This window comes from Oncorhynchus gorbuscha, linkage group LG02 (genome assembly GCF_021184085.1).
Source record: "Oncorhynchus gorbuscha isolate QuinsamMale2020 ecotype Even-year linkage group LG02, OgorEven_v1.0, whole genome shotgun sequence".
In the NCBI taxonomy this organism is placed as follows: domain Eukaryota; kingdom Metazoa; phylum Chordata; class Actinopteri; order Salmoniformes; family Salmonidae; genus Oncorhynchus; species Oncorhynchus gorbuscha.
The window spans coordinates 25,706,361-25,727,313 of record NC_060174.1 but is presented as its reverse complement, the minus strand read 5'-3'; the positions used below and the strand labels follow the sequence as shown (position 1 = coordinate 25,727,313).

Genomic DNA, 20,953 nt, shown 5'->3' with positions numbered 1-20,953 from the left:
TCATGTCAATGTTATGCTAGCTATAGGCCCAGTATGCATACCAAATGGCATCATATTGCCTACAAAGTGCACTACTTTTGACCAGGTCCCACATTAGTACACTACATTTTAGAACAAGGTGCCATTTAGGACCCGTTTGCTGGCTGAACACAACACTTTGAGGCGTGGTCTGTACAGATGTGTACCCCTGTGCCACTCCTCCACTGTCATCACCTTGAGCTGAGAACAGCCCCACCTCCACCCAGAGGGGCTCAAGGGAACAGGAAGTCTATTTCTGTAGTAGTAAACCAAACACAGGGAGTACTTCCTGTCTGGCATTCCTGACCTGGGCTGAGTTCCTGCTCCAATTCAACCCCATTCAGTTAAAGGCCCAGTGCAGTCATACATGTAATTATCCAGTTTAATATACACATTTCCACACTAGGAGGTTGGAATAATACTGTGAAATTGTGAAAATTATTTTAATGCCCTTTTAGTGTAAGAGCTGTTTGAAAAGACTGGCCGAAATTTCAGGCTGTTTTGGTGGGACGGGTTCTTTGCCTGCCTGGTGACATCACCAGGTGTCAAATCAGTTTATGTAAACTGTGTGGTTCGAGCTCTGAATACAGAATGGCTGACAGCCATGGTATATCAGACCGTATACCATGGGTATGACAAAAACATCTATTTTTACTGCTCTAATTACGTTGGTAACCAGTTTATAATAGCAATAAGGCACCCTGGGGGTTTGTGATATATGGCCAGTATACCACAGCACTCCGCGTTGTGCCTTCGAACAGCCCTTAGCCGTGGTATATTGGTCATATACCACATCCCCTCGGGCTTTATTGCTTAAAATAGACCAATAAGAGTTTCAAACTTTCTTGCCACTCCCATAGCCCTAGCAAAATTCTTTGCTTGACAATTCTCTCTTTGCAAAGAAGCTATTTTGTTTATTTATGGCCAATTCAATTGAAAACAATCACAATAAGTTACTTCATTGTTACCCAGAAATGATTTTATAGAAATTGAGATAAAAACTGCTGCATCATATTGTAATATTGCCATCACCATTTTAAAATAGAGAAATATTAGTCATTAAGGTCACACTGCATTGTGTGTGTCAGCTTTAAAGACTTTGCGGACAATAAATGCTACATTTGAGCCCATGGGGCTTTGAACTCAATGTTCATATTCTCCATATAAAAATGTACAGGGTAAAAAAGGAGGACAAAACAAATGCATCAGATCATGTACACTATTAGAGACATTTTTATTATTTACTTGTAGTACCTTCATCAAATCAACTGCATATAAGAATGTTGACAGGTAGCTGATAACATCCACATACAAAAAGAGAATGACAGATTGACAGCAAATACATCAAGGGGGGAAATAGGTTAACATCAGAGTCTACAGACAGCAGCTACATTCATCATGTCCCTTTAGGGTCCTACTAGGATTTATCATCAGATGAGGCACTAACATTATGCCGAACATCTCCTTCGGACGTACATCATTCTATACTCTCAATTGCCTTGCCTGGGTAGCTGCCATTTTTGTGGTCTGGCCCCTGTTGGGTTATGCACAACACAGCACTAGATTTTGAATGAAGGAACTCATTAAATGGTCAGTATTTCCAACCTCGTAGCAGGTTGTCAAGTACAATACTATAACTCAACTTGCACTGGAATTCTACTTAAATCACTAAATTAATGGGTTTTAGATGAGGTATTTATATATTTTAGAGGTAGACTATATTATTTCTGATAGACATATTTCCACACTTTAGAGGGTATTACAGCAATGCTGTAGTACTGAAATAATGTTGTCCAGTAGACATGTCATGCTTTGTAGTGTTTGGCTTATCAGAATTATAACTACACTATTGGATTAATCATCTATTTAGTGTTAGGGCTCTTCTGCACTAGCTTTGATACGTATTCAGTAGTTTCTAGATTATATGGATGTAGTTAAATTGTCCACTTCAAGCTCAGTTAAAGGGTATATAATGCTAATAGGCCACAAGATGGAGCTCTATTTTAAAGAGCTATTCAGTGACAAGGCAAAAATATCACCACGTATAAAATAACCTCCCAATGGTAATCATAAGAATCGATAAAGATATATATATAAAGAGAGCGAGAGAGGGATAGATATATATAAAGATATGCTATATCATTATATAATAGTGTGTTACAGACTGCTCTCCCTTATGTTCCCACTGCTGGCCTGAGTGTTGGGCTGTGCTCCAGCATGGTTCAGTGCTCGGTGAGTCCAGGCATGCAGGTCCAGGAGAACCTGGTTGAGCTTCTCCATCCAGTCCTTTCGATCCTCCCGCGTATCTGCTGAGAACCAGCACCTGAAGAACAGAGAGATCATGGAACAGAGATTGGATTCAACACTTAATGGGAATACTGAAATGTCATGCTAGATCTATGAAGATACACCACCGTCTATGACATACACAGATATGCTTACTTTAGCAGGATCCGTCATTCACAAAACATTCATATTGAAAACATCCATGACCACTTGTTGTCAAGGAATGGTCATTTGCTTGTATCATGTGAGTAGTTGTCTAGCATGAACTGTAATGTAACAACTATTAAATATAATCTTACAAGGCCAGAGCGAGCTGGTCATTCTGTTGTGCAGTCTGGATGCCACTGACCAGTTCAAAAGTATAAGGGCGAGCACAGGAGTCCCTCTTCACTGGCTTCACACTTTGACTAGAGGAACTAAACAAAGAGATACTGCCTTCTGCTACCTGCAAGCACAACAGACAGTACAGTAGAGGGAATAACAGAATGTTTTTAAGAGTTCAATGACCATAAGAAATATCAAGTCAGGGTGTAACTTGGTCTACGAGAAATAAAACCAAGAGCTCCAGTCTATAGTCATCTGTCACTTCAATGCCCACCTTGCTGCCCTGGTCATTGGGGTGGTTCCAATAGGACATATGGTTTCCCTCCAGGACAAAGAAGCGTCGATGCCAAGCTCCAAATCCATTCACCACCTCAAACATTGTCTGAATGGAAGGAGAAGGGAGAAAGAAGGGGTGGGTGGAAGATGAAATACCGTAAAGAAAGTATAGAGGACAGAAGCAGGATAATATTCACAGGAGAGATCCCAATGATTTGGGTTTAAACAAACAAGTAACTCACAAGGAAGCCCTGGTGTTGGACGTTAGACTGGCTCTCGCTGTCTAGTCGCAGGTAGATGTTTCCCTCTAGTGGAGATAGGAAGGGCACCTGTGCAGAGAGGAGGGGGAACTAGCAGGACATGGATGCCAGGGTTGTGCTGCTTGTAATAGTTCATCTAACTAAGGAGGTAAACAAAACATGCAGTGGAAAGCAATATGCAATGATTGTATTTTGCTCTAAGTCATAGGAACATACATTTATTTCTACACACATTTTCATCTACCTACAGAGTACACCATCACTGATATTGAAGCCAGTGTAGCTAAGACTAATTATTGGTTGTTGATACCAGTGTTGTTGGCCACACACTCAGAGGCATGAAAGGAGTCAGATGGAGAAGCAAAGAGAAAAGGTGAGAGCAAAACCTTTTCCTGAAACTCATCTCCCAGGAGTCTCCTGATTTTGCCTTCAAACTGTATCTGTGCACAAGTGGAGGTAAAGGTTACATCACTAGTGATCCCCACCCAGACACGGGAAAACTTTAAACCAAAAACAAACTAAAGTCATGTGAGGAAATGACAACCATTCCAATCTGTATATCGCAACTGACAGAATTACGACGGGTGGAAAAATCTCAAATGTGACATGACATAGATTCAATCAAATGGTAACCCACATCCTCAAGTGACCGTGAGTGAAACAAGCTAGCAATCAGGTGGTTCAAAATAAAAAAAGGACAAGATAAATCCACGAATGCAGTGACAAAAACATCAAATCGCCACATCTTCCCATACTGCAGTAAAAATATCTGATACACAATCATCCAGGCTGGAGCACTGCAGCAGGTGACTGTGACGTGCAGCCAGGTGAGGTGAGTCTACCTTGTCCAGGGGGAACTTGCTATGGCCCAGGGAGGCCAGGGAGATCTTGTGAGAACCAACCAGAGAGAAGTGGCTGGTGCGGCGGGTGTTCAGGGCTGGCATGGTAGAAGCTGTGGGCGGTTGATTTGATCCAAGTCATCAACTGACACCACTCAGGATGAATGTTATCTTCAGATTATATGCAACCGGGACAATAATACTTACATGTCACACGGTGGTTGGATCTCTGTTGAAAAGCAACAAGAATAAGTTTTCAGATGAGAAATGTGTAACAAGTAAGGAAAAAGGGTTGGTGTCTATCCATCTATTCCAAATTAAATGCATGTGTGCCTTTCTGCACTCTTACCGATCAAATATGTATTCTCTGACATCCCAGATCTATACAGTGTCCTAACATATACAGCATTTCATTGAAAAGGGTCATGCAGATGCATACACAGTGAGTGGGACATTTCAAGTACTAGGCAGATAAGAAAGCTGATCACCTTTATGGTGCTTAGAAGCTTCCTTGGGGTGATCTTAAAGAAGAACAAGTAGTAAGATCAGAAATTAGCTTTGTGCAGAACACTCGCATGTATACTTCATTGTAATCTATAGAACACTGGACAGCATTTCTTAAATCAGAAGATTAGCTCACTCACCTTTGACCTGGAAGAGCTGCGGAGATCCACATTACAGGTGTTGCCTGAGGTGTGGGACTGAGTAATAGAACAAAGTTTGGAAATAATACATACAACCTATTAACACCTTTCTCAACATTGACCCTCTATTGTAAAGATTGACTAATACACCCGTTTTAAGTGACACATTCAGTAATACGTTCCATCTCACCAGGCTGTAGACCTCAACATCAATCTCAAAGTTGGAGTGAATGTTCTGCCTGAAGGGACACAGTACAGAATCAGAAAGACTTGGACAGACGAGGGGTCAAAGCCATTTCAGCAGTAATACAGTAGACATTACATAAGCATCTCCTTCAAGGCAGGGACAGACCAGTAGGATTGCCGGCCGAGAGTACTTGGCACCTCTGAACAGAGCCGGCCGTAATTTGCAAACTGATTCTACATGTAGAAATACGGCCAAAATGATGGCCGTCAGTCGTCCACCGGCGAGTGGTCTCTATAACACGCACACCGACAGCAAGCAAACGGCGAACAAACAGCCCCCTACTGTATAGACCGACAACCGAGTTGTCACCTTTACTCCACATACTCCATATGTGGAACCAGTGGCGGGACTCACATGGTGATGGAGGTGGGGAAGGAGATGGTGTCTCCATTCTGGGCATCCGCTGCAGTGGCCAATGGGGTCGCAACAATGTTGCAGGGTCCATAGCGAATCAGGACAAAGAAATAGTGAGTTGGGCGACCTTTAGGGAGGAGAGAAATATTCAGGAGACTTGTTCATTAATAATCTGGTATGGTGTCTTGAGCTGACCATGAATTGGATTATACGGTTTTGTGCATTTAACCTAAATGAAGAGGAAAACAACTAACCTCTGCAGCTGGCAGATTCAAAATAAACTTTACATTATAAAGGTGACAACATGCATAGCCTATCGGAGGGTAGGTACCTGTTTGTGTGCGGGCTGAGCAGACAAACTCCACCTTGAGAGGGAGCTGGACACTGTTGATGCTGACGGTGCCCCTGCAGGGGTGCTGGGACATGCTGGTGTCCCCCTCACCATCACCGCCCTCTAACTCCCCTGAGATCCCCCTCTCCCTCAGCCTGGTCACCTCAGCCAGCAGGGCCGCCCGCTTCTCACCTGACACAGAGAGAGAGAGAAGGGACAGTCAGATGACAATACAATGGAGACTAATCAAGAGGTTCATCATTCACTCCAGAATAGAAGTATTTGGGAGGGAAAGGAGAGGAATAACCATAGGACAGAGATAGAGATGAGTTTGTGTAGAAACTAACTGAGCAGATGGAAAAACTGGAATCATGGCGCTAGAAGGTGGATATGACCAGCGGCGACTCACAGGAGACGAGCAGTAGTTTCTCAGCCTCGGCCTCCTCCAGGGAACCTCTGCCGTGGTCCTCGTCAGTGCAGCAGCTCAGGGCCTGCAACGTCTGATTGATGACCGTCTGTAGCTTGGCAGCCTCCTCATTCAGAACCTGACAAATCACAGCAGGACAGGATATTCACTCCACCCAGCCATAATCATTTAAATAATATTTCTTTACAGTGTCAGAGGCATAGTTATGTTATCCATGTGGTACATTTGTCAATGCATTCACATAAAGGAACATTTTGGATGGAATGCTACAGTGGTATTCACACTCCATGACACAGAAAACACACTAGACTCAACCGCTCCAAGTTGTACTACAGACCATGATCCTGTCCTTGGTGTTGACAGTTTTCTGGGGGTGGGACTTCTCAGCGGCACGCCTCTGCAACCCTGGGGTTACACTCTGAATAGCTGGCTTGGTGCTCTGCCTCTGGGTACCGTAAGCATCGATGCTGTTAATCAATCAATGACAAAACACATTGGAGTCATCAGTCACAGGTAGAAATCACAAGCCAATCATTTTTTTGTTGTACTTTTTTACCTACATTTCTTGATAGTTAATTGGTAGTTACAGTCTTGTCACATCACTGCAATTCCCGTATGGACTCAGGAGAGGAGAAGGTCGAGACCCGCGCGTCCTCCGAAACACAACCCCGCCAAGCCGCACTGCTTCTTGACACACTGCTCACTTAACCCGGAAGCCAGCTGCACCAATAGGTTGGAGGAAACACCGTCCAACTGGCAACCATGTCAGCGTGCATGCGCCCGGCTCACCACAGGAGTCACTAGAGCGCAATGGGACAAGGACTTTCCAACCCTAACCCAGACAACGCCGGGCCAATTGTGCACTACCTCATGGGTCTCCCTGTCACAGCCGGCTGCAACACAGTTAACATTCAAACAAACTATTGCTGTAGTATGTCTGGGACCTGGTTTTCCAGCAGTGACCCATTGAACCGATTGTTTTGTTTATGATGTTCCGGAGTTCTAAATTGAGCAGCTGCTGAAAAATGAGCTCCCTGTATATATTGAGATTTAAATGGTTTTTTAGAGTGAAGTACGTGATTGAACCCGAATTTGTAGTGACTTAGACCACTGTTCTACTCGGGTGACTGCCAATCATATCTTTTGAAAGATTTTCATTGTAAATATTTTTTTCCAATTTCACTCATGTTAGCTGATCCCCCCCTCGCAGTTTTTTTTTACACCCTAATAACAGACTCACCATCAAGCGTAGATTATTTGAATCAGCTGTGTATCGCTAAGGCAAAAGCCAAAATGTGCACCCTGGGGGGCAGGACAGATTTTGGGAAACCCTGGTGTAGAGGACATGATGGCTCACCTGTAGAGAGGGGCACTGTCGGCAGGGGGAGTGGTCAGCTCTTCAGGAGTCAGAGGTAGGGATGGTGGGGTGGCTGGCTGACTAGCTGCAAGTCTCTGCAGGGATATTAAAACACTTCGATGTCAATTTGGAAGTGTAAACACTCCAAGCTTTAAGACTGCAGGGCAACACTTTCAGAATCAAATTCAACAAGGTGACCCTGGCACCCTTTGTCTGTCTGCAGAGCCTTACCATTGGAGTGACCACAGCTTCCACAGACCTGCTGAGAGGAGAGAGGATGCAGCTGTGTGGGAGGGTCAGCAGCTCATCTACACTGGAGTCCAGTTCCCTGATCTCTTCCAGGTCTTCACCCTCCTCAGCTTTCTCTTTGTCCAACTCTATTTTCTCCTTTCTGCGCATCACTGTGGCTATGCCACTGTCGTAATCCTCAGTGCCCTCCTCTCTTCCCTGGGCAGAAGCCTCCAGCATGTCCTTAAACATCAGGTCAATCATCTCAGCAGTGTTGGTTTCATCTTGAGAGCTCAGCTCAGCCTCTGTGGATATATCCCCATATGCATTAAGTTAACATTCAAACAAACTATTGCTGTAGTATGTCTGGGACCTGGTTTTCCAACTTGTGACAAATATTTCAAATGGCTCATCATTTGGTTGTTCAGTGTAAAAATTTTTTTATAGGGGTGTGAGGTGGTGGCAGTGACCCATTGAACCGATTGTTTAGAATGGAGTGCACTGCAGACAGTAAAATATGACCAGTATCTTTATAACCCAGGTGTGTAAGCGACTGCATGTACAGTACCTTCAGACAGTATTCACACCCCTAGACTTTTTCCACATTTTGTTGCTACAGGCAGACTGAATTGAAAATGGATTCAATTTAGACTGTGCGTCACTGGCCTACTCACAATACCCCTTCATCTCAAAGTGGAATTATGATTTTAACAGGATTACAAATTATTAACCAATTTAAAGCTCAAATGTCTTGAGTCAATATGTATTCAACCCCTTTTATGGCCAGCCTAAAAATGTGCTTAACAAGTTTGCGATAGTGTTTAACATTTTTGAATGACTACCTCATCTCTGTACCCCACACATATAGATAATTGTAAGGTCCCTCAGTCAAGAAATTAATTTCAATCACAGATTCAACCAAAGACCTGGGAGGTTTTCCAATGCCTCGCAAAGAGCACCTATTGGTAGATGGGTAAAAAATTTAAAGCAGACATTGAATATCCCTTTGAGCATGGTGAAGTTACTAATTACACTTTGCATGCTGTATCAATACACACAGGCGTCCTTCCTAACTCAGTTGCTGGAGAGGATGGAAACTGCTCAGATTTCACCTTGAGACCAATGGTGACTAAAACAGTCAGAGTTTAATGGCTGTAATAGGAGAAAACTGAGGATGAATCAACAACATTGTAGTTACTCCACAATGCTAACCTAATTGATAGTGAAAAGGAAGCATGTACAGAATACAAATATTCCAAAACATGCACCCTGTTTGCAACAAGGCACTAAAGTAATACGGCACAAAATGTGGCAAAGCAATTAACTTTGTCCCGAATACAACGTGTTTTGTTTGAGGCAAATCCAATACAAGCCATTACGGAGTACCACATACACACACGGTGCATCATGTTAGTGGTATGCTTGTAATCGGTTTGGACTGGGAGTTTTTCAGGATAAAAAAAGAAAAGGAATCGAATGTCAAAATCATAGATGAAAACCAGGTCCAGTCTGCTTTCCAACAGACACTGGGAGATTAATTCAGCTTTCAGCAGGACAATAACCTAAAACACAAATCTACACTGGAGTTGCTTACTACTAAGACAATGAATGTTCCTGAGTGGCTGAGTTAGTTTGGACTTAAATCTGTTAAAAAATCTATGGCAAGACCTGAAAATGATTGTTTAACAATGATTAAGAACCAATTTGACAGAGCATGAAGAATTTTTAATACAATGTTACACAATCCAGGTGTGGAAAGCTCTTAGATACTTTCCCAGAAACACTCACAGCTGTAATCGCTGCCAAATGTGCTTCTACAAAGTATTGAGTCAGGGGTGTGAATACTTATGTAAATATATTTCTGTATTTAATTTTCAATAATGTGCAAAAATGACTAAACATATTTTCACTTTGTCATTATGGAGTAGTGTGTGTGTAGATGGGTTCGAAAAAAAAAATATATATATTTAATCCATTTTGAATTCAGGCTGTAATAACAATGTGGAATAAGTCAAGGGGTATGAATACTTTCTAAAATCACTGTAAGAAAGCCAAATTGTTTATTCATGACCTCACAAACTTGTGCCAACAGCCCTAAACCACATTTGTCTCACCTGACATACTCTCTCTTCTCCAGCTAGATGAGGAGTCCAGCTCACACAGGGCCTAGTCATTGATCATTTCTGGCTCCAGGGTAAAGGTGACTTTCTTTAGCTCTTTTGCCTCTGACTGCAGTTCACAAGTCTGGTCCTGATCTGTATGTAGCTCAAAGTCTTCCTGTTCCCTGTCTGACGATGTTGTGGTCAACCCCTGCTTATGACCCAAAACAGAACCCCCCCCCCCCTCGGTCTTCACCTTCAGCAGATGCCACACCCTGGACCTAATCTACAATACTTTCTGGCTTCCCTTGTTCAACTCCTGAAGACTTCATCTCCTCTTGCTCCTGACATGATGGGAACCCAACCTTCTCTAGTGGGGACCCCACTTCCATCTGCTCCTCACCTACAAAGTACCCCATCTCTTCAACAACAGAACACCTCAATTTCCTTCTTCTCCTCTTCACCTACAAAGTACCCCATCTCTTCAACTACAGAACACCTAATTTCCTCCTTCTCCTCCTCTAGTGGGGACCTCATCTTCCCTTCCTCTATCGTGGACCCTACCTCCTCCCGACTCCATTGACACTTGCTTATCATCTAAAAGGGAATGGGACTCATCATCCAACTGGTCACCTATATAGAACTTCAGACCCCTCTGCTTCTCACTAAGGACTGAACCTCTTTCCTCCTGCTTGTTCCTCCTGCTTGCTCTTTCACTACAGGACCCACTGCTGCCTCATGTCGTTTATCTGGCAGAGCATTTCCCTGACAAAATGTCCAGAGTGCACTCTGCCTCCTCTGTCATGCGTCTCCTCAACCTCTTGTGGTGGGACATCCATGTGGTAAACTGAGGCTCTCATCTCACACCCCTATTCTACACTTACATTTGCACAAAGCTCTGACTAACAGGAACAGTTCGATTTTTCTCAATATATACCGTTATAATGTCTACCTCCAAGCTCTTCATCTGTAATAGTGACTTCTCCTCTTGCAGTGTCTTGGATTGGAGGCTCCACTCCATGGATCTTAGCAGTGACAGAAGTCTCGGTAAAGCTGCCGTCCTTCACCCAGAGAGGCTCATCACCAGTCACATTGAGGTCTGCCTGCTGGACAAAACATTTTCTTTTTTATAGCTCAGGCCAAAATTCAAGCAAGCACCTTTGTTCCTCTCATGCACACATCTATGAAGCCTTTTGTAATACACATATTACAAAAGGTACTGTGCCACTATGTGAAGGACCAGGTGAACCCTTAAACCCGATTACCATTCACATGACTTTGAAGAGGACAATGATTGTCAGTGACACCTGTGACATTGAGACACCCAGGTTTCTCCACAGAACCAGTTACACCGAGTCTAATGTCCATATATGTAAACTCACATTCCATGGTTGGAATGGTGGCCACTGCAGTCTCCTGCTATAGCCAACCATCATCCGAGGGGAGGATGAGGAGACGGGTGGGGTCGCCTTCTAATGATCTCACAACAAATACCATTGTTCTATCAGGAACCGAGTACTTGAGCTCAACCAAAGAGTCACATACATAACCCTTAAGAACAATATGCCATTACCAGACACAAGGGGAGGGTAACACCAAACTTACCTCAGTCAGTGAGGAATCAGAGAATCTTTGATTTAGAAAGACATTCTTTGCAATTGGCTGGGCCCTTAAGAGTCGCAGCTCCTCCTCCCTTTCCTGATTGGTCAGACAAATAGAAGCCTTGAGACAGACACTTCCCAGGAATCTTAACAATTGTGTAATATCAATATTTCAACAACCTCTAGATAAGCTCCTGCTGTTCTCAAGAGAGTTGGTGAGCACACAAACCACATCGAAAATCTTATTTCACTGCCTGGTGTATGTGTGTGTGGCACAGACCTGGCGTATGCGGCACAGACCTGGCGTATGCAGGAGACTTGCTTGGAGCTGGGTGTTTCACTGTCCTCAAGTTTAAGCTGTAAGTTGGTAACTGCGTTGGAGAGGGTACGGGGGCACCAGTTTCCTGGCAGAGGGCTGGCCGGACAGGCGGTGGGGGCGTTAAACCGCTCCACCCGTGAGCTGAATTCTGCCTCACCTGAAAAACAGACCAGATGCTCCTATCATACAACAAACCTCAGAGCAGACAAGTGTTCTCCCTCACATTCAATGACTGATAATGATGCATTCTTTACATTGGCAAATGATTGTTGCACACTGTGTAAAGAAGCATTAAAAGGTGAACGTGTAAGATTACTCACCAATAAGAATGTGCTCTTTGAACCCTTCCTGGATTATAATGGATGGTCTCGGAGCCAGTAGAGGGCCTCCTACAAACAAAACAACCACCATTAGTCACTGTTTCTCAATGACTACAGATCTAAGTATTGCAAATATATGTTATTTTAGGAGGGATAGTTATTAAATCAAACTTGGTCACATGCTCCAAATACAACAGGTGTAGACTTTACTGTGAAATGCTTACTTAACGAGCCGTTTCCCAACAAGGCAGAGTTAAAAAGTACAAAAAATGTTCTAAATAAAAATAGAAAAGAGTAACAATGAATATCAATAAAGAGGCTATAATACAAGGATAGCCCTAGTATCATGATGACTCGCAGTTCCATTACATAAGTCATTGGAAGAAGGTGTTTTCTGTACAGGGAAGTTTTATAAGACTCCCAACGCTTGGTCTGAACATTAACATGGATTGCTGGCGATACGGTTTTTGAAGCACAAGGACCTTTTCTTTCATATTGGCGTTAAATAATCTTCAAAGAACAAAAGGTTAAATTGATACACCTTTATAGGGTCAGGTTTCCCACACAGCCATATTTTTCATGTTACAGTGCTTGTTTACAGGAAAACAGAGTGGACTACCTGTGCAAATTAGCTATGTGCATCTCCGAAAACCTGTGTGTAAATCCGGAAGTCGGACAACACAAACATGTTGTCACTGAAAAATACTGCAACTATTAAAACACTGTACAGTAACTATGTACTTTGCATTTGTGAAATTTTGAAGTGATATTAAAATAGAGGGATTTATGTTTTCAGAACCATACCACATTTGAGAATTGACTCACGTTTAGATGGATTGTTTGGCCATTTGGGCTGCCAGAGCCAGTTCGCCTTTAAACAGAACATGTAAGGTCCATGAGCTATAAGGAGTAAGGCTCCTTTAATCCATTATTGGGCTATATAAAAATCCCTTTTTCAGGACCCTGTCTTTCAAAGATAATTCATAAAAATCCAAATGACTTCAGATCTTCATTGTAAAGGGTTTGAACACTGTTTGCCATGCTTGTTCAATGAACCATAAACAATTAATGAACATGCACCTGTGGAACGGTTGTTAAGACACTAACATCTTAGGCAGGCAATTAAGGACACAGTTATGAAAAGTTAGGACACTGAAGATGTTTGAAGTTGGTGAGGGAGATAAAAGTCACAGGCAGCAGAGTACTGGAACGAAAGGCGGCCAAATGAAGTGTTGGCTTTAGGGATGATCAGTGAGATACACCTGCTGGAGCGCGTGCTACGGATGGGTGTTGCCATCGTGACCAGTGAACTGAGATAAGGCGGAGCTTTACCTAGCATGGACTTGTAGATGACCTGGAGCCAGTGGGTCTGGCAACGAATATGTAGCGAGGGCCGACTAGAGCATACAAGTCGCAGTGGTGGGTGGTATAAGGTGCTTTAGTGACAAAACGGATGGCACTGTGATAAACTGCATCCAGTTTGCTGAGTAGTGTTGGAAGCCATTTTGTAGATGACGTCGCCGAAGTCGAGGATCGGTAGGATAGTCAGTTTTACTAGGGTAAGCTTGGCGGCGTGAGTGAAGGAGGCTTTGTTGCGGAATAGATAGCCGACTCTTGATTTGATTTTCGATTGGAGATGTTTGATATGAGTCTGGAAGGAGAGTTTGCAGTCTAGCCAGACACCTAGGTACTTATAGATGTCCACATATTCAAGGTCGGAACCTAGTCAGGCATGCGGGTGCAGGCAGCGATTGGTTGAAAAGTATGCATTTGGTTTTACTAGCGTTTAAGAGCAGTTGGAGGCCACGGAAGGAGTGTTGTATGGCATTGAAGCTCGTTTGGAGGTTAGATAGCACAGTGTCCAATGACGGGCCGAAAGTATATAGAATGGTGTCGTCTGCGTAGAGGTGGATCAGGGAATCGCCCGCAGCAAGAGCAACATCATTGATATATACAGAGAAAAGAGTCAGCCCGAGAAGTGAACCCTGTGGCACCCCCATAGAGACTGCCAGAGGACCGGACAGCATGCCCTCCGATTTGACACACTGAACTCTGTCTGCAAAGTAATTGGTGAACCAGGCAAGGCAGTCATCTGAAAAACCGAGGCTACTGAGTCTGGGGATAAGAATATGGTGATTGACAGAGTCGAAAGCCTTGGCAAGGTCGATGAAGACGGCTGCACAGTACTGTCTTTTATCGATGGCGGTTATGATATCGTTTAGTACCTTGAGCGTGGCTGAGGTGCGCCCATGACCGGCTTGGAAACCAGATTGCACAGCGGAGAAGGTACGGTGGGATTCGAGATGGTCAGTGATCTGTTTGTTGACTTGGCTTTCGAAGACCTTAGATAGGCAGGGCAGGATGGATATAGGTCTGTAACAGTTTGGGTCCAGGGTGTCTCCCCCTTTGAAGAGGGGGATGACTGCGGCAGCTTTCCCAATCCTTGGGGATCTCAGACGATATGAAAGAGAGGTTGAACAGGCTGGTAATAGGGGTTGCGACAATGGCGGCGGATAGTTTCAGAAATAGAGGGTCCAGATTGTCAAGCCCAGCGGATTTGTACGGGTCCAGGTTTTGCAGCTCTTTCAGAACATCTGCTATCTGGATTTGGGTAAAGGAGAACCTGGAGAGGCTTGGGCGAGGAGCTGCGGGGGGGGGGGGGGGGGGCGGAGCTGTTGGCCGAGGTTGGAGTAGCCAGGCGGAAGGCATGGCCAGCCGTTGAGAAATGCTTGTTGAAGTTTTCGATAATCATGGATTTATCGGTGGTGACCGTGTTACCTAGCCTCAGTGCAGTGGGCAGCTGGGAGGAGGTGCTCTTGCTCTCCATGGACTTCACATTGTCCCAGAACTTTTTGGAGTTGGAGCTACAGGATGCAAACTTCTGCCTGAAGAAGCTGGCCTTAGCTTTTCTGACTGACTGCGTGTATTGGTTCCTGACTTCCCTGAACAGTTACATATCGCGGGGACTATTCGATGCTATTGCAGTCCGCCACAGGATGTTTTTGTGCTGCTCGAGGGCAGTCAGGTCTGGAGTGAACCAAGGGCTGTATCTGTTCTTAGTTCTGCATTTTTTGAACGGAGCATGCTTATCTAAAATGGTGAGGAAGTTACTTTTAAAGAATGACCAGGCATCCTCAACTGACGGGATGAGGTCAATGTCCTTCCAGGATACCCGGGCCAGGTCCATTAGAAAGGCCTGCTCACAGAAGTGTTTTAGGGAGCGTTTGACAGTGATGAGGGGTGGTCGTTTGACTGCGGCTCCGTAGCGGATACAGGCAATGAGGCAGTGATCGCTGAGATCCTGGTTGAAGACAGCGGAGGTGTATTTGGAGGGCCAGTTGGTCAGGATGACATCTATGAGGGTGCCCTTGTTTACAGAGTTAGGGTTGTACCTGGTGGGTTCCTTGATGATTTGTGTGAGATTGAGGGCATCTAGCTTAGATTGTAGGACTGCCGGGGTGTTAAGCATATCCCAGTTTAGGTCACCTAACAGAACAAACTCTGAAGCTAGATGGGGGGGCGATCAATTCACAAATGGTGTCCAGGGCACAGCTGGGAGCTGAGGGGGGTCGGTAGCAGGCGGCAACAGTGAGAGACTTATTTCTGGAGAGAGTAATTTTCAAAATTAGTAGTTCGAACTGTTTGGGTATGGACCTGGAAAGTATGACATTACTTTGCAGGCTTCCTCCCCCTTTGGCAGTTCTATCTTGACGGAAGATGTTATAGTTGGGTATGGAAATCTCATAATTTTTGGTGGCCTTCCTGAGCCAGGATTCAGACACAGCAAGGACATCAGGGTTAGCAGAGTGTGCTAAAGCAGTGAGTAAAACAAACTTAGGGAGGAGGCTTCTGATGTTGACATGCATGAAACCAAGGCTTTTTCGAACACAGAAGTTAACAAATGAGGGTGCCTGGGGACATGCAGGGCCTAGGTTTACCTCCACATCATCCGCGGAACAGAGAAGGAGTAGTATGAGGGTGCGGCTAAAGGCTATCAAAACTGGTCGCCTAGAGCGTTGGGGACAGAGAATAAGAGGAGCAGGTTTCTGGGCATGGTAGAATATATTCAGGGCATAATGCGCAGACAGGGGTATGGTGGGGTGTGGGTACAGCAGAGGTAAGCCCAGGCACTGGGTGATGATGAGAGAGGCTGTATCTCTGGACATGCTGGTTGTAATGGGTGAGGTCACCGCATGTGTGGGAGGTGGGACAAAGGAGGTATCAGGGGTATGAAGAGTGGATCTAGGGGCTCCATTGTAAACTAAAACAATGATAACTAACCTGAACAACAGTATACAGGGCATATTGACATTTGAGAGAGACATACAGTGAGGCATACAGCAATCACAGGTGTTGAATTGGGAAAGCTAGCTAAAACAGTAGGTGAGACAACAACAGCTAATCAGCTAGCACAACAACAGCAGGTAAAATGGCGTTGACTAGGCAACGGGGCGGACAGATAAAACAAACAAGCAGAATGGAGTACCGTGATTAATGGACAGTCCAGCGTTCATCAGCTATGTAGCCAAGAGATCAGTGTCCAGGGGGTAGCGGTGGATGGGGCAGGGAAGCTGGACTGGCGAGTGTTATCCAGGTTTTAAAAAACTAACAATGACTAAATAGCTTGTAGCTAGTTAGCTGGTTAGCTTCTGGAGGTTCTTGAGTGTGTTCTAAAAATTAAAAATAATAGCGATTCCGTATCACATTGGGTGAGGCAGGTTTCCGGAAGGTATAAACAAATTAAAAATCAAAAAATATATGGGTCCAGTGAGTGTTTGGGACGCGTCGATTCAGACGGTGAGCAGGCCTGTGCTAACAAGCTAACAGTTCGTAGGCCGGGGCTAAACAAGGTAGCAGTTAGCGGACCGAAGCTAAACAAGCTAGCAATTAGCAGGCGAATTAGCAAGCAAGGAGATAGCAAGGGCTAGAGAGTTAGCCTTTGGGGGACGTCACGATGGGGTGAGTCTGTTTATTCCTCTTCATGTGGTGACATCGATAGACCGGTCGTGGGCCCGTGTATTGTAGCCCAGGAGTATGCTACAGTGGTAGCACAGGTGCTCTGGCCGGGCTCGCTTCAAGCTAAGTGGGTGGAAACGCTAGCCAGGAGTAATCATCCGGGGTTGCGGTTTAGCTAGATAGCTAGTTGTGAAGATCCAGCTGAAAAATGTTCCGTATGCGGTGGGAATCCGGGGATGAAAAATAAATAGGTCCGTTATGCTCTGGTTAGAGTCGCGTTGTTCGAACTGGCGAGAGCTTTCCGAGCTAAAGGTTAGCTGATGACCGCTAGCATAGCTGGTGGTTAGCTGGCTAGCTTCAGTTGAGGGGTTCCGGTTCCGAAGTAAATATAAATACTTTAGGAAAAATAGCTACATTGGGTGAGGCGGGTTGCAGAAGAGTATTTGGAAACTTAGGTTTAGCAAAATGTTTTTAAAGAGATATGCGAAGAAAAATATGTAAAACGAAAAAGAAACGATATATACAAGGGACACGACACGACAGGAACTCGAGGGCCCAGGGTCCCTGCTTATCTGCGCGAACATGCCTTAGTCACGCTGCAAGGAGGCATGAGGACTGCAGATGTGGCCAGGGCAATAAATTGCAATGTTCGTACTGTGAGACGCCTAAGACAGAGCTACAGGGAGACAGGATGGACAGCTGATCGTCCTCGCAGTGGCAGACCACGTGTAACAACACCTGCACAGGATCGGTACATCCGAACATCACACCTGCGGGACAGGTACAGGATGGCAACAACAGCCCAAGTTACACCAGAAACGCACAATCCCTCCATCAGTGCTCAGACTGACCGCAATAGGCTGACAGAGGCGGAACTGAGGGCTTGTAGGCCTGTTGTAAGGCAGGTCCTCAGACACCACCGTCGCTGGACCAGACAGGACTGGCAAAAAGTGCTCTTCACTGACGAGTCGCAATTTTTTTCTCACCAGGGGTGAGGGTCGGGTTCGCGTTTATCGTCGAAGGAATGAGTTACACCAAGGCCTGTACTCTGGAGCGGGATCGATTTGGAGGTGGAGGGTCCGTCATGGTCTGGGGCGGTGTGTCACAGCATCATCGGACTGAGCTTGTTGTCATTGCAGGCAATCTCAATGCTGTGCGTTACAAGGAAGACATCCTCCTCCCTCATGTGGTACCCTTCCTGCAGGCTCATCCTGACATGACCCTCCAGCATGACAATGCCACCAGCCATAATGCTCGTTCTGTGCGTGATTTCCTGCAACATAGAAATGTCAGTGTTATGCCATGGCCAGCTTAGAGCCCGGATCTCAATCCCATTGAGCACGTCTGGGACATGTTGGATCGGAGGGTGAGGGCTAGGACCATTCCCCCCCAGAAATGGAACTTGCAGGTGCCTTGGAGGAAGAGTGGCGTAAAATCTCACAGCAAGAACTAGCAAATCTGGTGCAGTCCATGAGGAGATGCACTGCAGTACCTAGTGCAGCTGGTGGCCACACCAGATACGGACTGTTACTTTTGATGCCCCCTTTGTTCAGGGACACATTATTCCATTTCTGTTAGTCACATGTCCAGTTTATGTCTCAGTTGTTGAATCTTGTTATGTTCATACAAATGTTTACACATGTTAAGTTTGATGAAAATAAACACAGTTGACAGTGAAAGGACATTTCTTTTGGCTGAGTTTACAAGGAGATAATTGAGATAATATGTACATGTAGGTAGGGGTAAAAGTGACTAGGCAATCAGGAGAGATAATATAAATAAAGAGATTAGCAGCAGCATGTCTTATCTTACCAGCATGTCTCTGGGTTAATTGCTGTACTCTGAAGCTGACAGAGCAGAGAGCGGGGGTGTCTGGCTTCACCTCCAGCTCTACAAAGCAGAGGTGGTCTCTTGATGAAGAACTCTTGTTAGGACTGACGTTCTCCTCGCCCAACAACTTCAGGCGACGCCTCTTCTGAACATCACTGACCTCTAAGACAGGATAAGGAAGTTCATAATAACGGGTATGCCCCAACTCTGCACTGTTAGTTAGGTGTTTGTTAGTTACACATTGACAACACACTCACCTGACGAGGGGACATTGTCCTCTGTGTCAGACAGAGGACCTCTATGTCTCTTCAAAGCTGTCGACAACCCACTTCGATGTTTCCTATCCATACTCCTATAAAATAAACACCAAATTAAGTGCAGTGCCCAGCTAACTATCGATTATGCAAATGAGCGAACTATCTGATTTACCCAGCAGTAGGGTCAGCTACGAGCTTGCTGCATACTGCTATTAGCTAACGTATGTGGCTGAAACGACTTACCGTTAGCTAAAATGTGTAGGATATCACATCTTCTTACCTGAACAGAAATGTCAGTGTGTGGCAAACAAGTCACGACTGGGCATAAATTTCAGTGAAGATTCAAAATACTTTTTTCGACGCCTTTCCTACTTTAAACTTTGAATTTCAGCGGGTTCTAGACGTACGTCTGTTGTGCTTGAAAACATCGCCCTAAGACTACCGTAACTCCAAGCGTTAGTGCGCAACACTTTTGGTATTGTATTTATGGTAGGTAGACGATTAACTTCCAGAGTGGAAGAGGCAAGGAACTTCAATAACTAACTTTATTAGATCCTTGAAGTCTCCCAAACTCTCGATTTGTCAAATACAACCACAATCCAATACAAGTCAACAGTAACATGTTGTCCCCCACGAATGCCGCAGTGCCCCCATTTGTGCCAATTAGTGATAACAATTCAAGCACCAACCGGACAGGATATATGCTCGTTCAAAGTTTGGAATTTCAGTTGATTACTGTAAGCGCCCCTTTTGGGTTTATCGTCGTGATATCGTCATTTCAACATACTGTACTTATTGTATCAAATGGTAGGCTACAGTAGCCTACAATGACATATCAACTACTTGATGGCCAACAGATGCAAATGTAGCCTATCATTCTCCACATTTAATGTCATTTTCATTGTCAACCTTTTCCCACAACACAAGTACAAGGAGTTCCATAACTTCCATTTCAAATTGAGCAGCGCTCCAGACCCTAAAACTGAGCATCAAATCAAATCAAATTTTTATTTGTCACATACACATGGTTAGCAGATGTTAATGCGAGTGTAGCGAAATGCTTGTGCTTCGAGTTCCGACAATGCAGTAATAACCAACAAGTAATCTAACTAACAATTCCAAAACTACTGTCTTATACACACAAGTGTAAGGGGATAAAGAATATGTACATAAAGATATATGAATGAGTGATGGTACAGAGCGGCATAGGCAAGATGCAGTAGATGGTATCGAGTACAGTATATACATATGAGATGAGTATGTAAACAATGTGGCATAGTTAAAGTGGCTAGTGATACATGTATTACATAAAGATGCAGTAGAAGTAGATGATATAGAGTACAGTATATACGTATACATATGAGATGAATAATGTAGGGTATGTAAACATTATATTAGGTAGCATTGTTTAAAGTGGCTAGTGATATATTTTACATAATTTCCCATCAATTCCCATTATTAAAGTGGCTGGAGTTGAGTCAGTGTGTTGGCAGCAGCCACTCAATGTTAGTGGTGGCTGTTTAACAGTCTGATGGCCTTGAGATAGAAGCTGTTTTTCAGTCTCTCGGTCCCAGCATTGATGCACCTGTACTGACCTCGCCTTCTGGATGATAGCGGGGTGAACAGGCAGTGGCTCGGGTGGTTGTTGTCCTTGATGATCTTTATGGCCTTCCTGTAACATTGGGTGGTGTAGGTGTCCTGGAGGGCAGGTAGTTTGCCCCCGGTGATGCGTTGTGCAGACCTCACTACGGTCTGGAGAGCCTTACGGTTGTGGGCGAAGCAGTTGCTGTACCAGGCCGTGATACAGCCCGCCAGGATGCTCTCGATTGTGCATCTGTAGAAGTTTGTGAGTGCTTTTGGTGACAAGCCGAATTTCTTCAGCCTCCTGAGGTTGAAGAGGCGCTGCTGCGCCTTCTTCACGATGCTGTCTGTGTGGGTGGACCAATTCAGTTTATCTGTGATGTGTATGCCGAGGAACTT

The 20,953-nt window shown here is 44.6% G+C and overlaps 1 protein-coding gene across 8 annotated transcripts; it reads right to left on the bottom strand.

The window, feature by feature from the left end:
* Positions 1–1,233: 1,233 nt before the first annotated feature.
* On the bottom strand, positions 1,234–19,447 carry LOC123999814 (anillin-like). Of its 8 annotated transcripts, none has more exons than XM_046305860.1 (24): positions 19,254–19,447; positions 18,974–19,068; positions 18,699–18,878; positions 11,931–11,999; positions 11,592–11,767; positions 11,296–11,388; positions 11,073–11,162; positions 10,628–10,796; positions 7,595–7,896; positions 7,364–7,458; positions 6,344–6,473; positions 5,989–6,124; positions 5,580–5,771; positions 5,249–5,375; positions 4,838–4,886; positions 4,648–4,704; positions 4,492–4,524; positions 4,211–4,232; positions 4,067–4,116; positions 3,551–3,604; positions 3,147–3,233; positions 2,903–3,010; positions 2,604–2,749; positions 1,234–2,341 (listed from the first exon to the last, which is right to left on the bottom strand). In XM_046305860.1, exons 2-24 carry the CDS (start codon positions 19,062–19,064, stop codon positions 2,176–2,178), a joined length of 2,622 nt encoding a protein of 873 aa, XP_046161816.1. In that variant the 5' UTR covers positions 19,065–19,068; positions 19,254–19,447; the 3' UTR covers positions 1,234–2,175. The 8 variants fall into 8 exon arrangements, with proteins under 8 accessions (XP_046161816.1, XP_046161796.1, XP_046161791.1 ...); XM_046305840.1 differs by having other exon boundaries at positions 4,007–4,116; positions 19,217–19,445; XM_046305835.1 differs by having other exon boundaries at positions 4,007–4,116; positions 19,254–19,443.
* Positions 19,448–20,953: the final 1,506 nt, after the last annotated feature.

Bases quoted from the DNA above. Each gene is read 5' to 3' on its own strand.
- LOC123999814 (XM_046305840.1), bottom strand. From the start codon at position 19,064: ATGGATAGGAAACATCGAAGTGGGTTGTCGACAGCTTTGAAGAGACAT. The intron at 4,705-4,837 runs GTGAGATGGAAC...TCTATTACTCAG, and splicing joins ATGTTGAGGTCTACAGCCTG to TCCCACACCTCAGGCAACAC. The intron at 3,605-4,006 runs GTAGACTCACCT...ACTTGTGCACAG, and splicing joins GCAAGTTCCCCCTGGACAAG to ATACAGTTTGAAGGCAAAAT.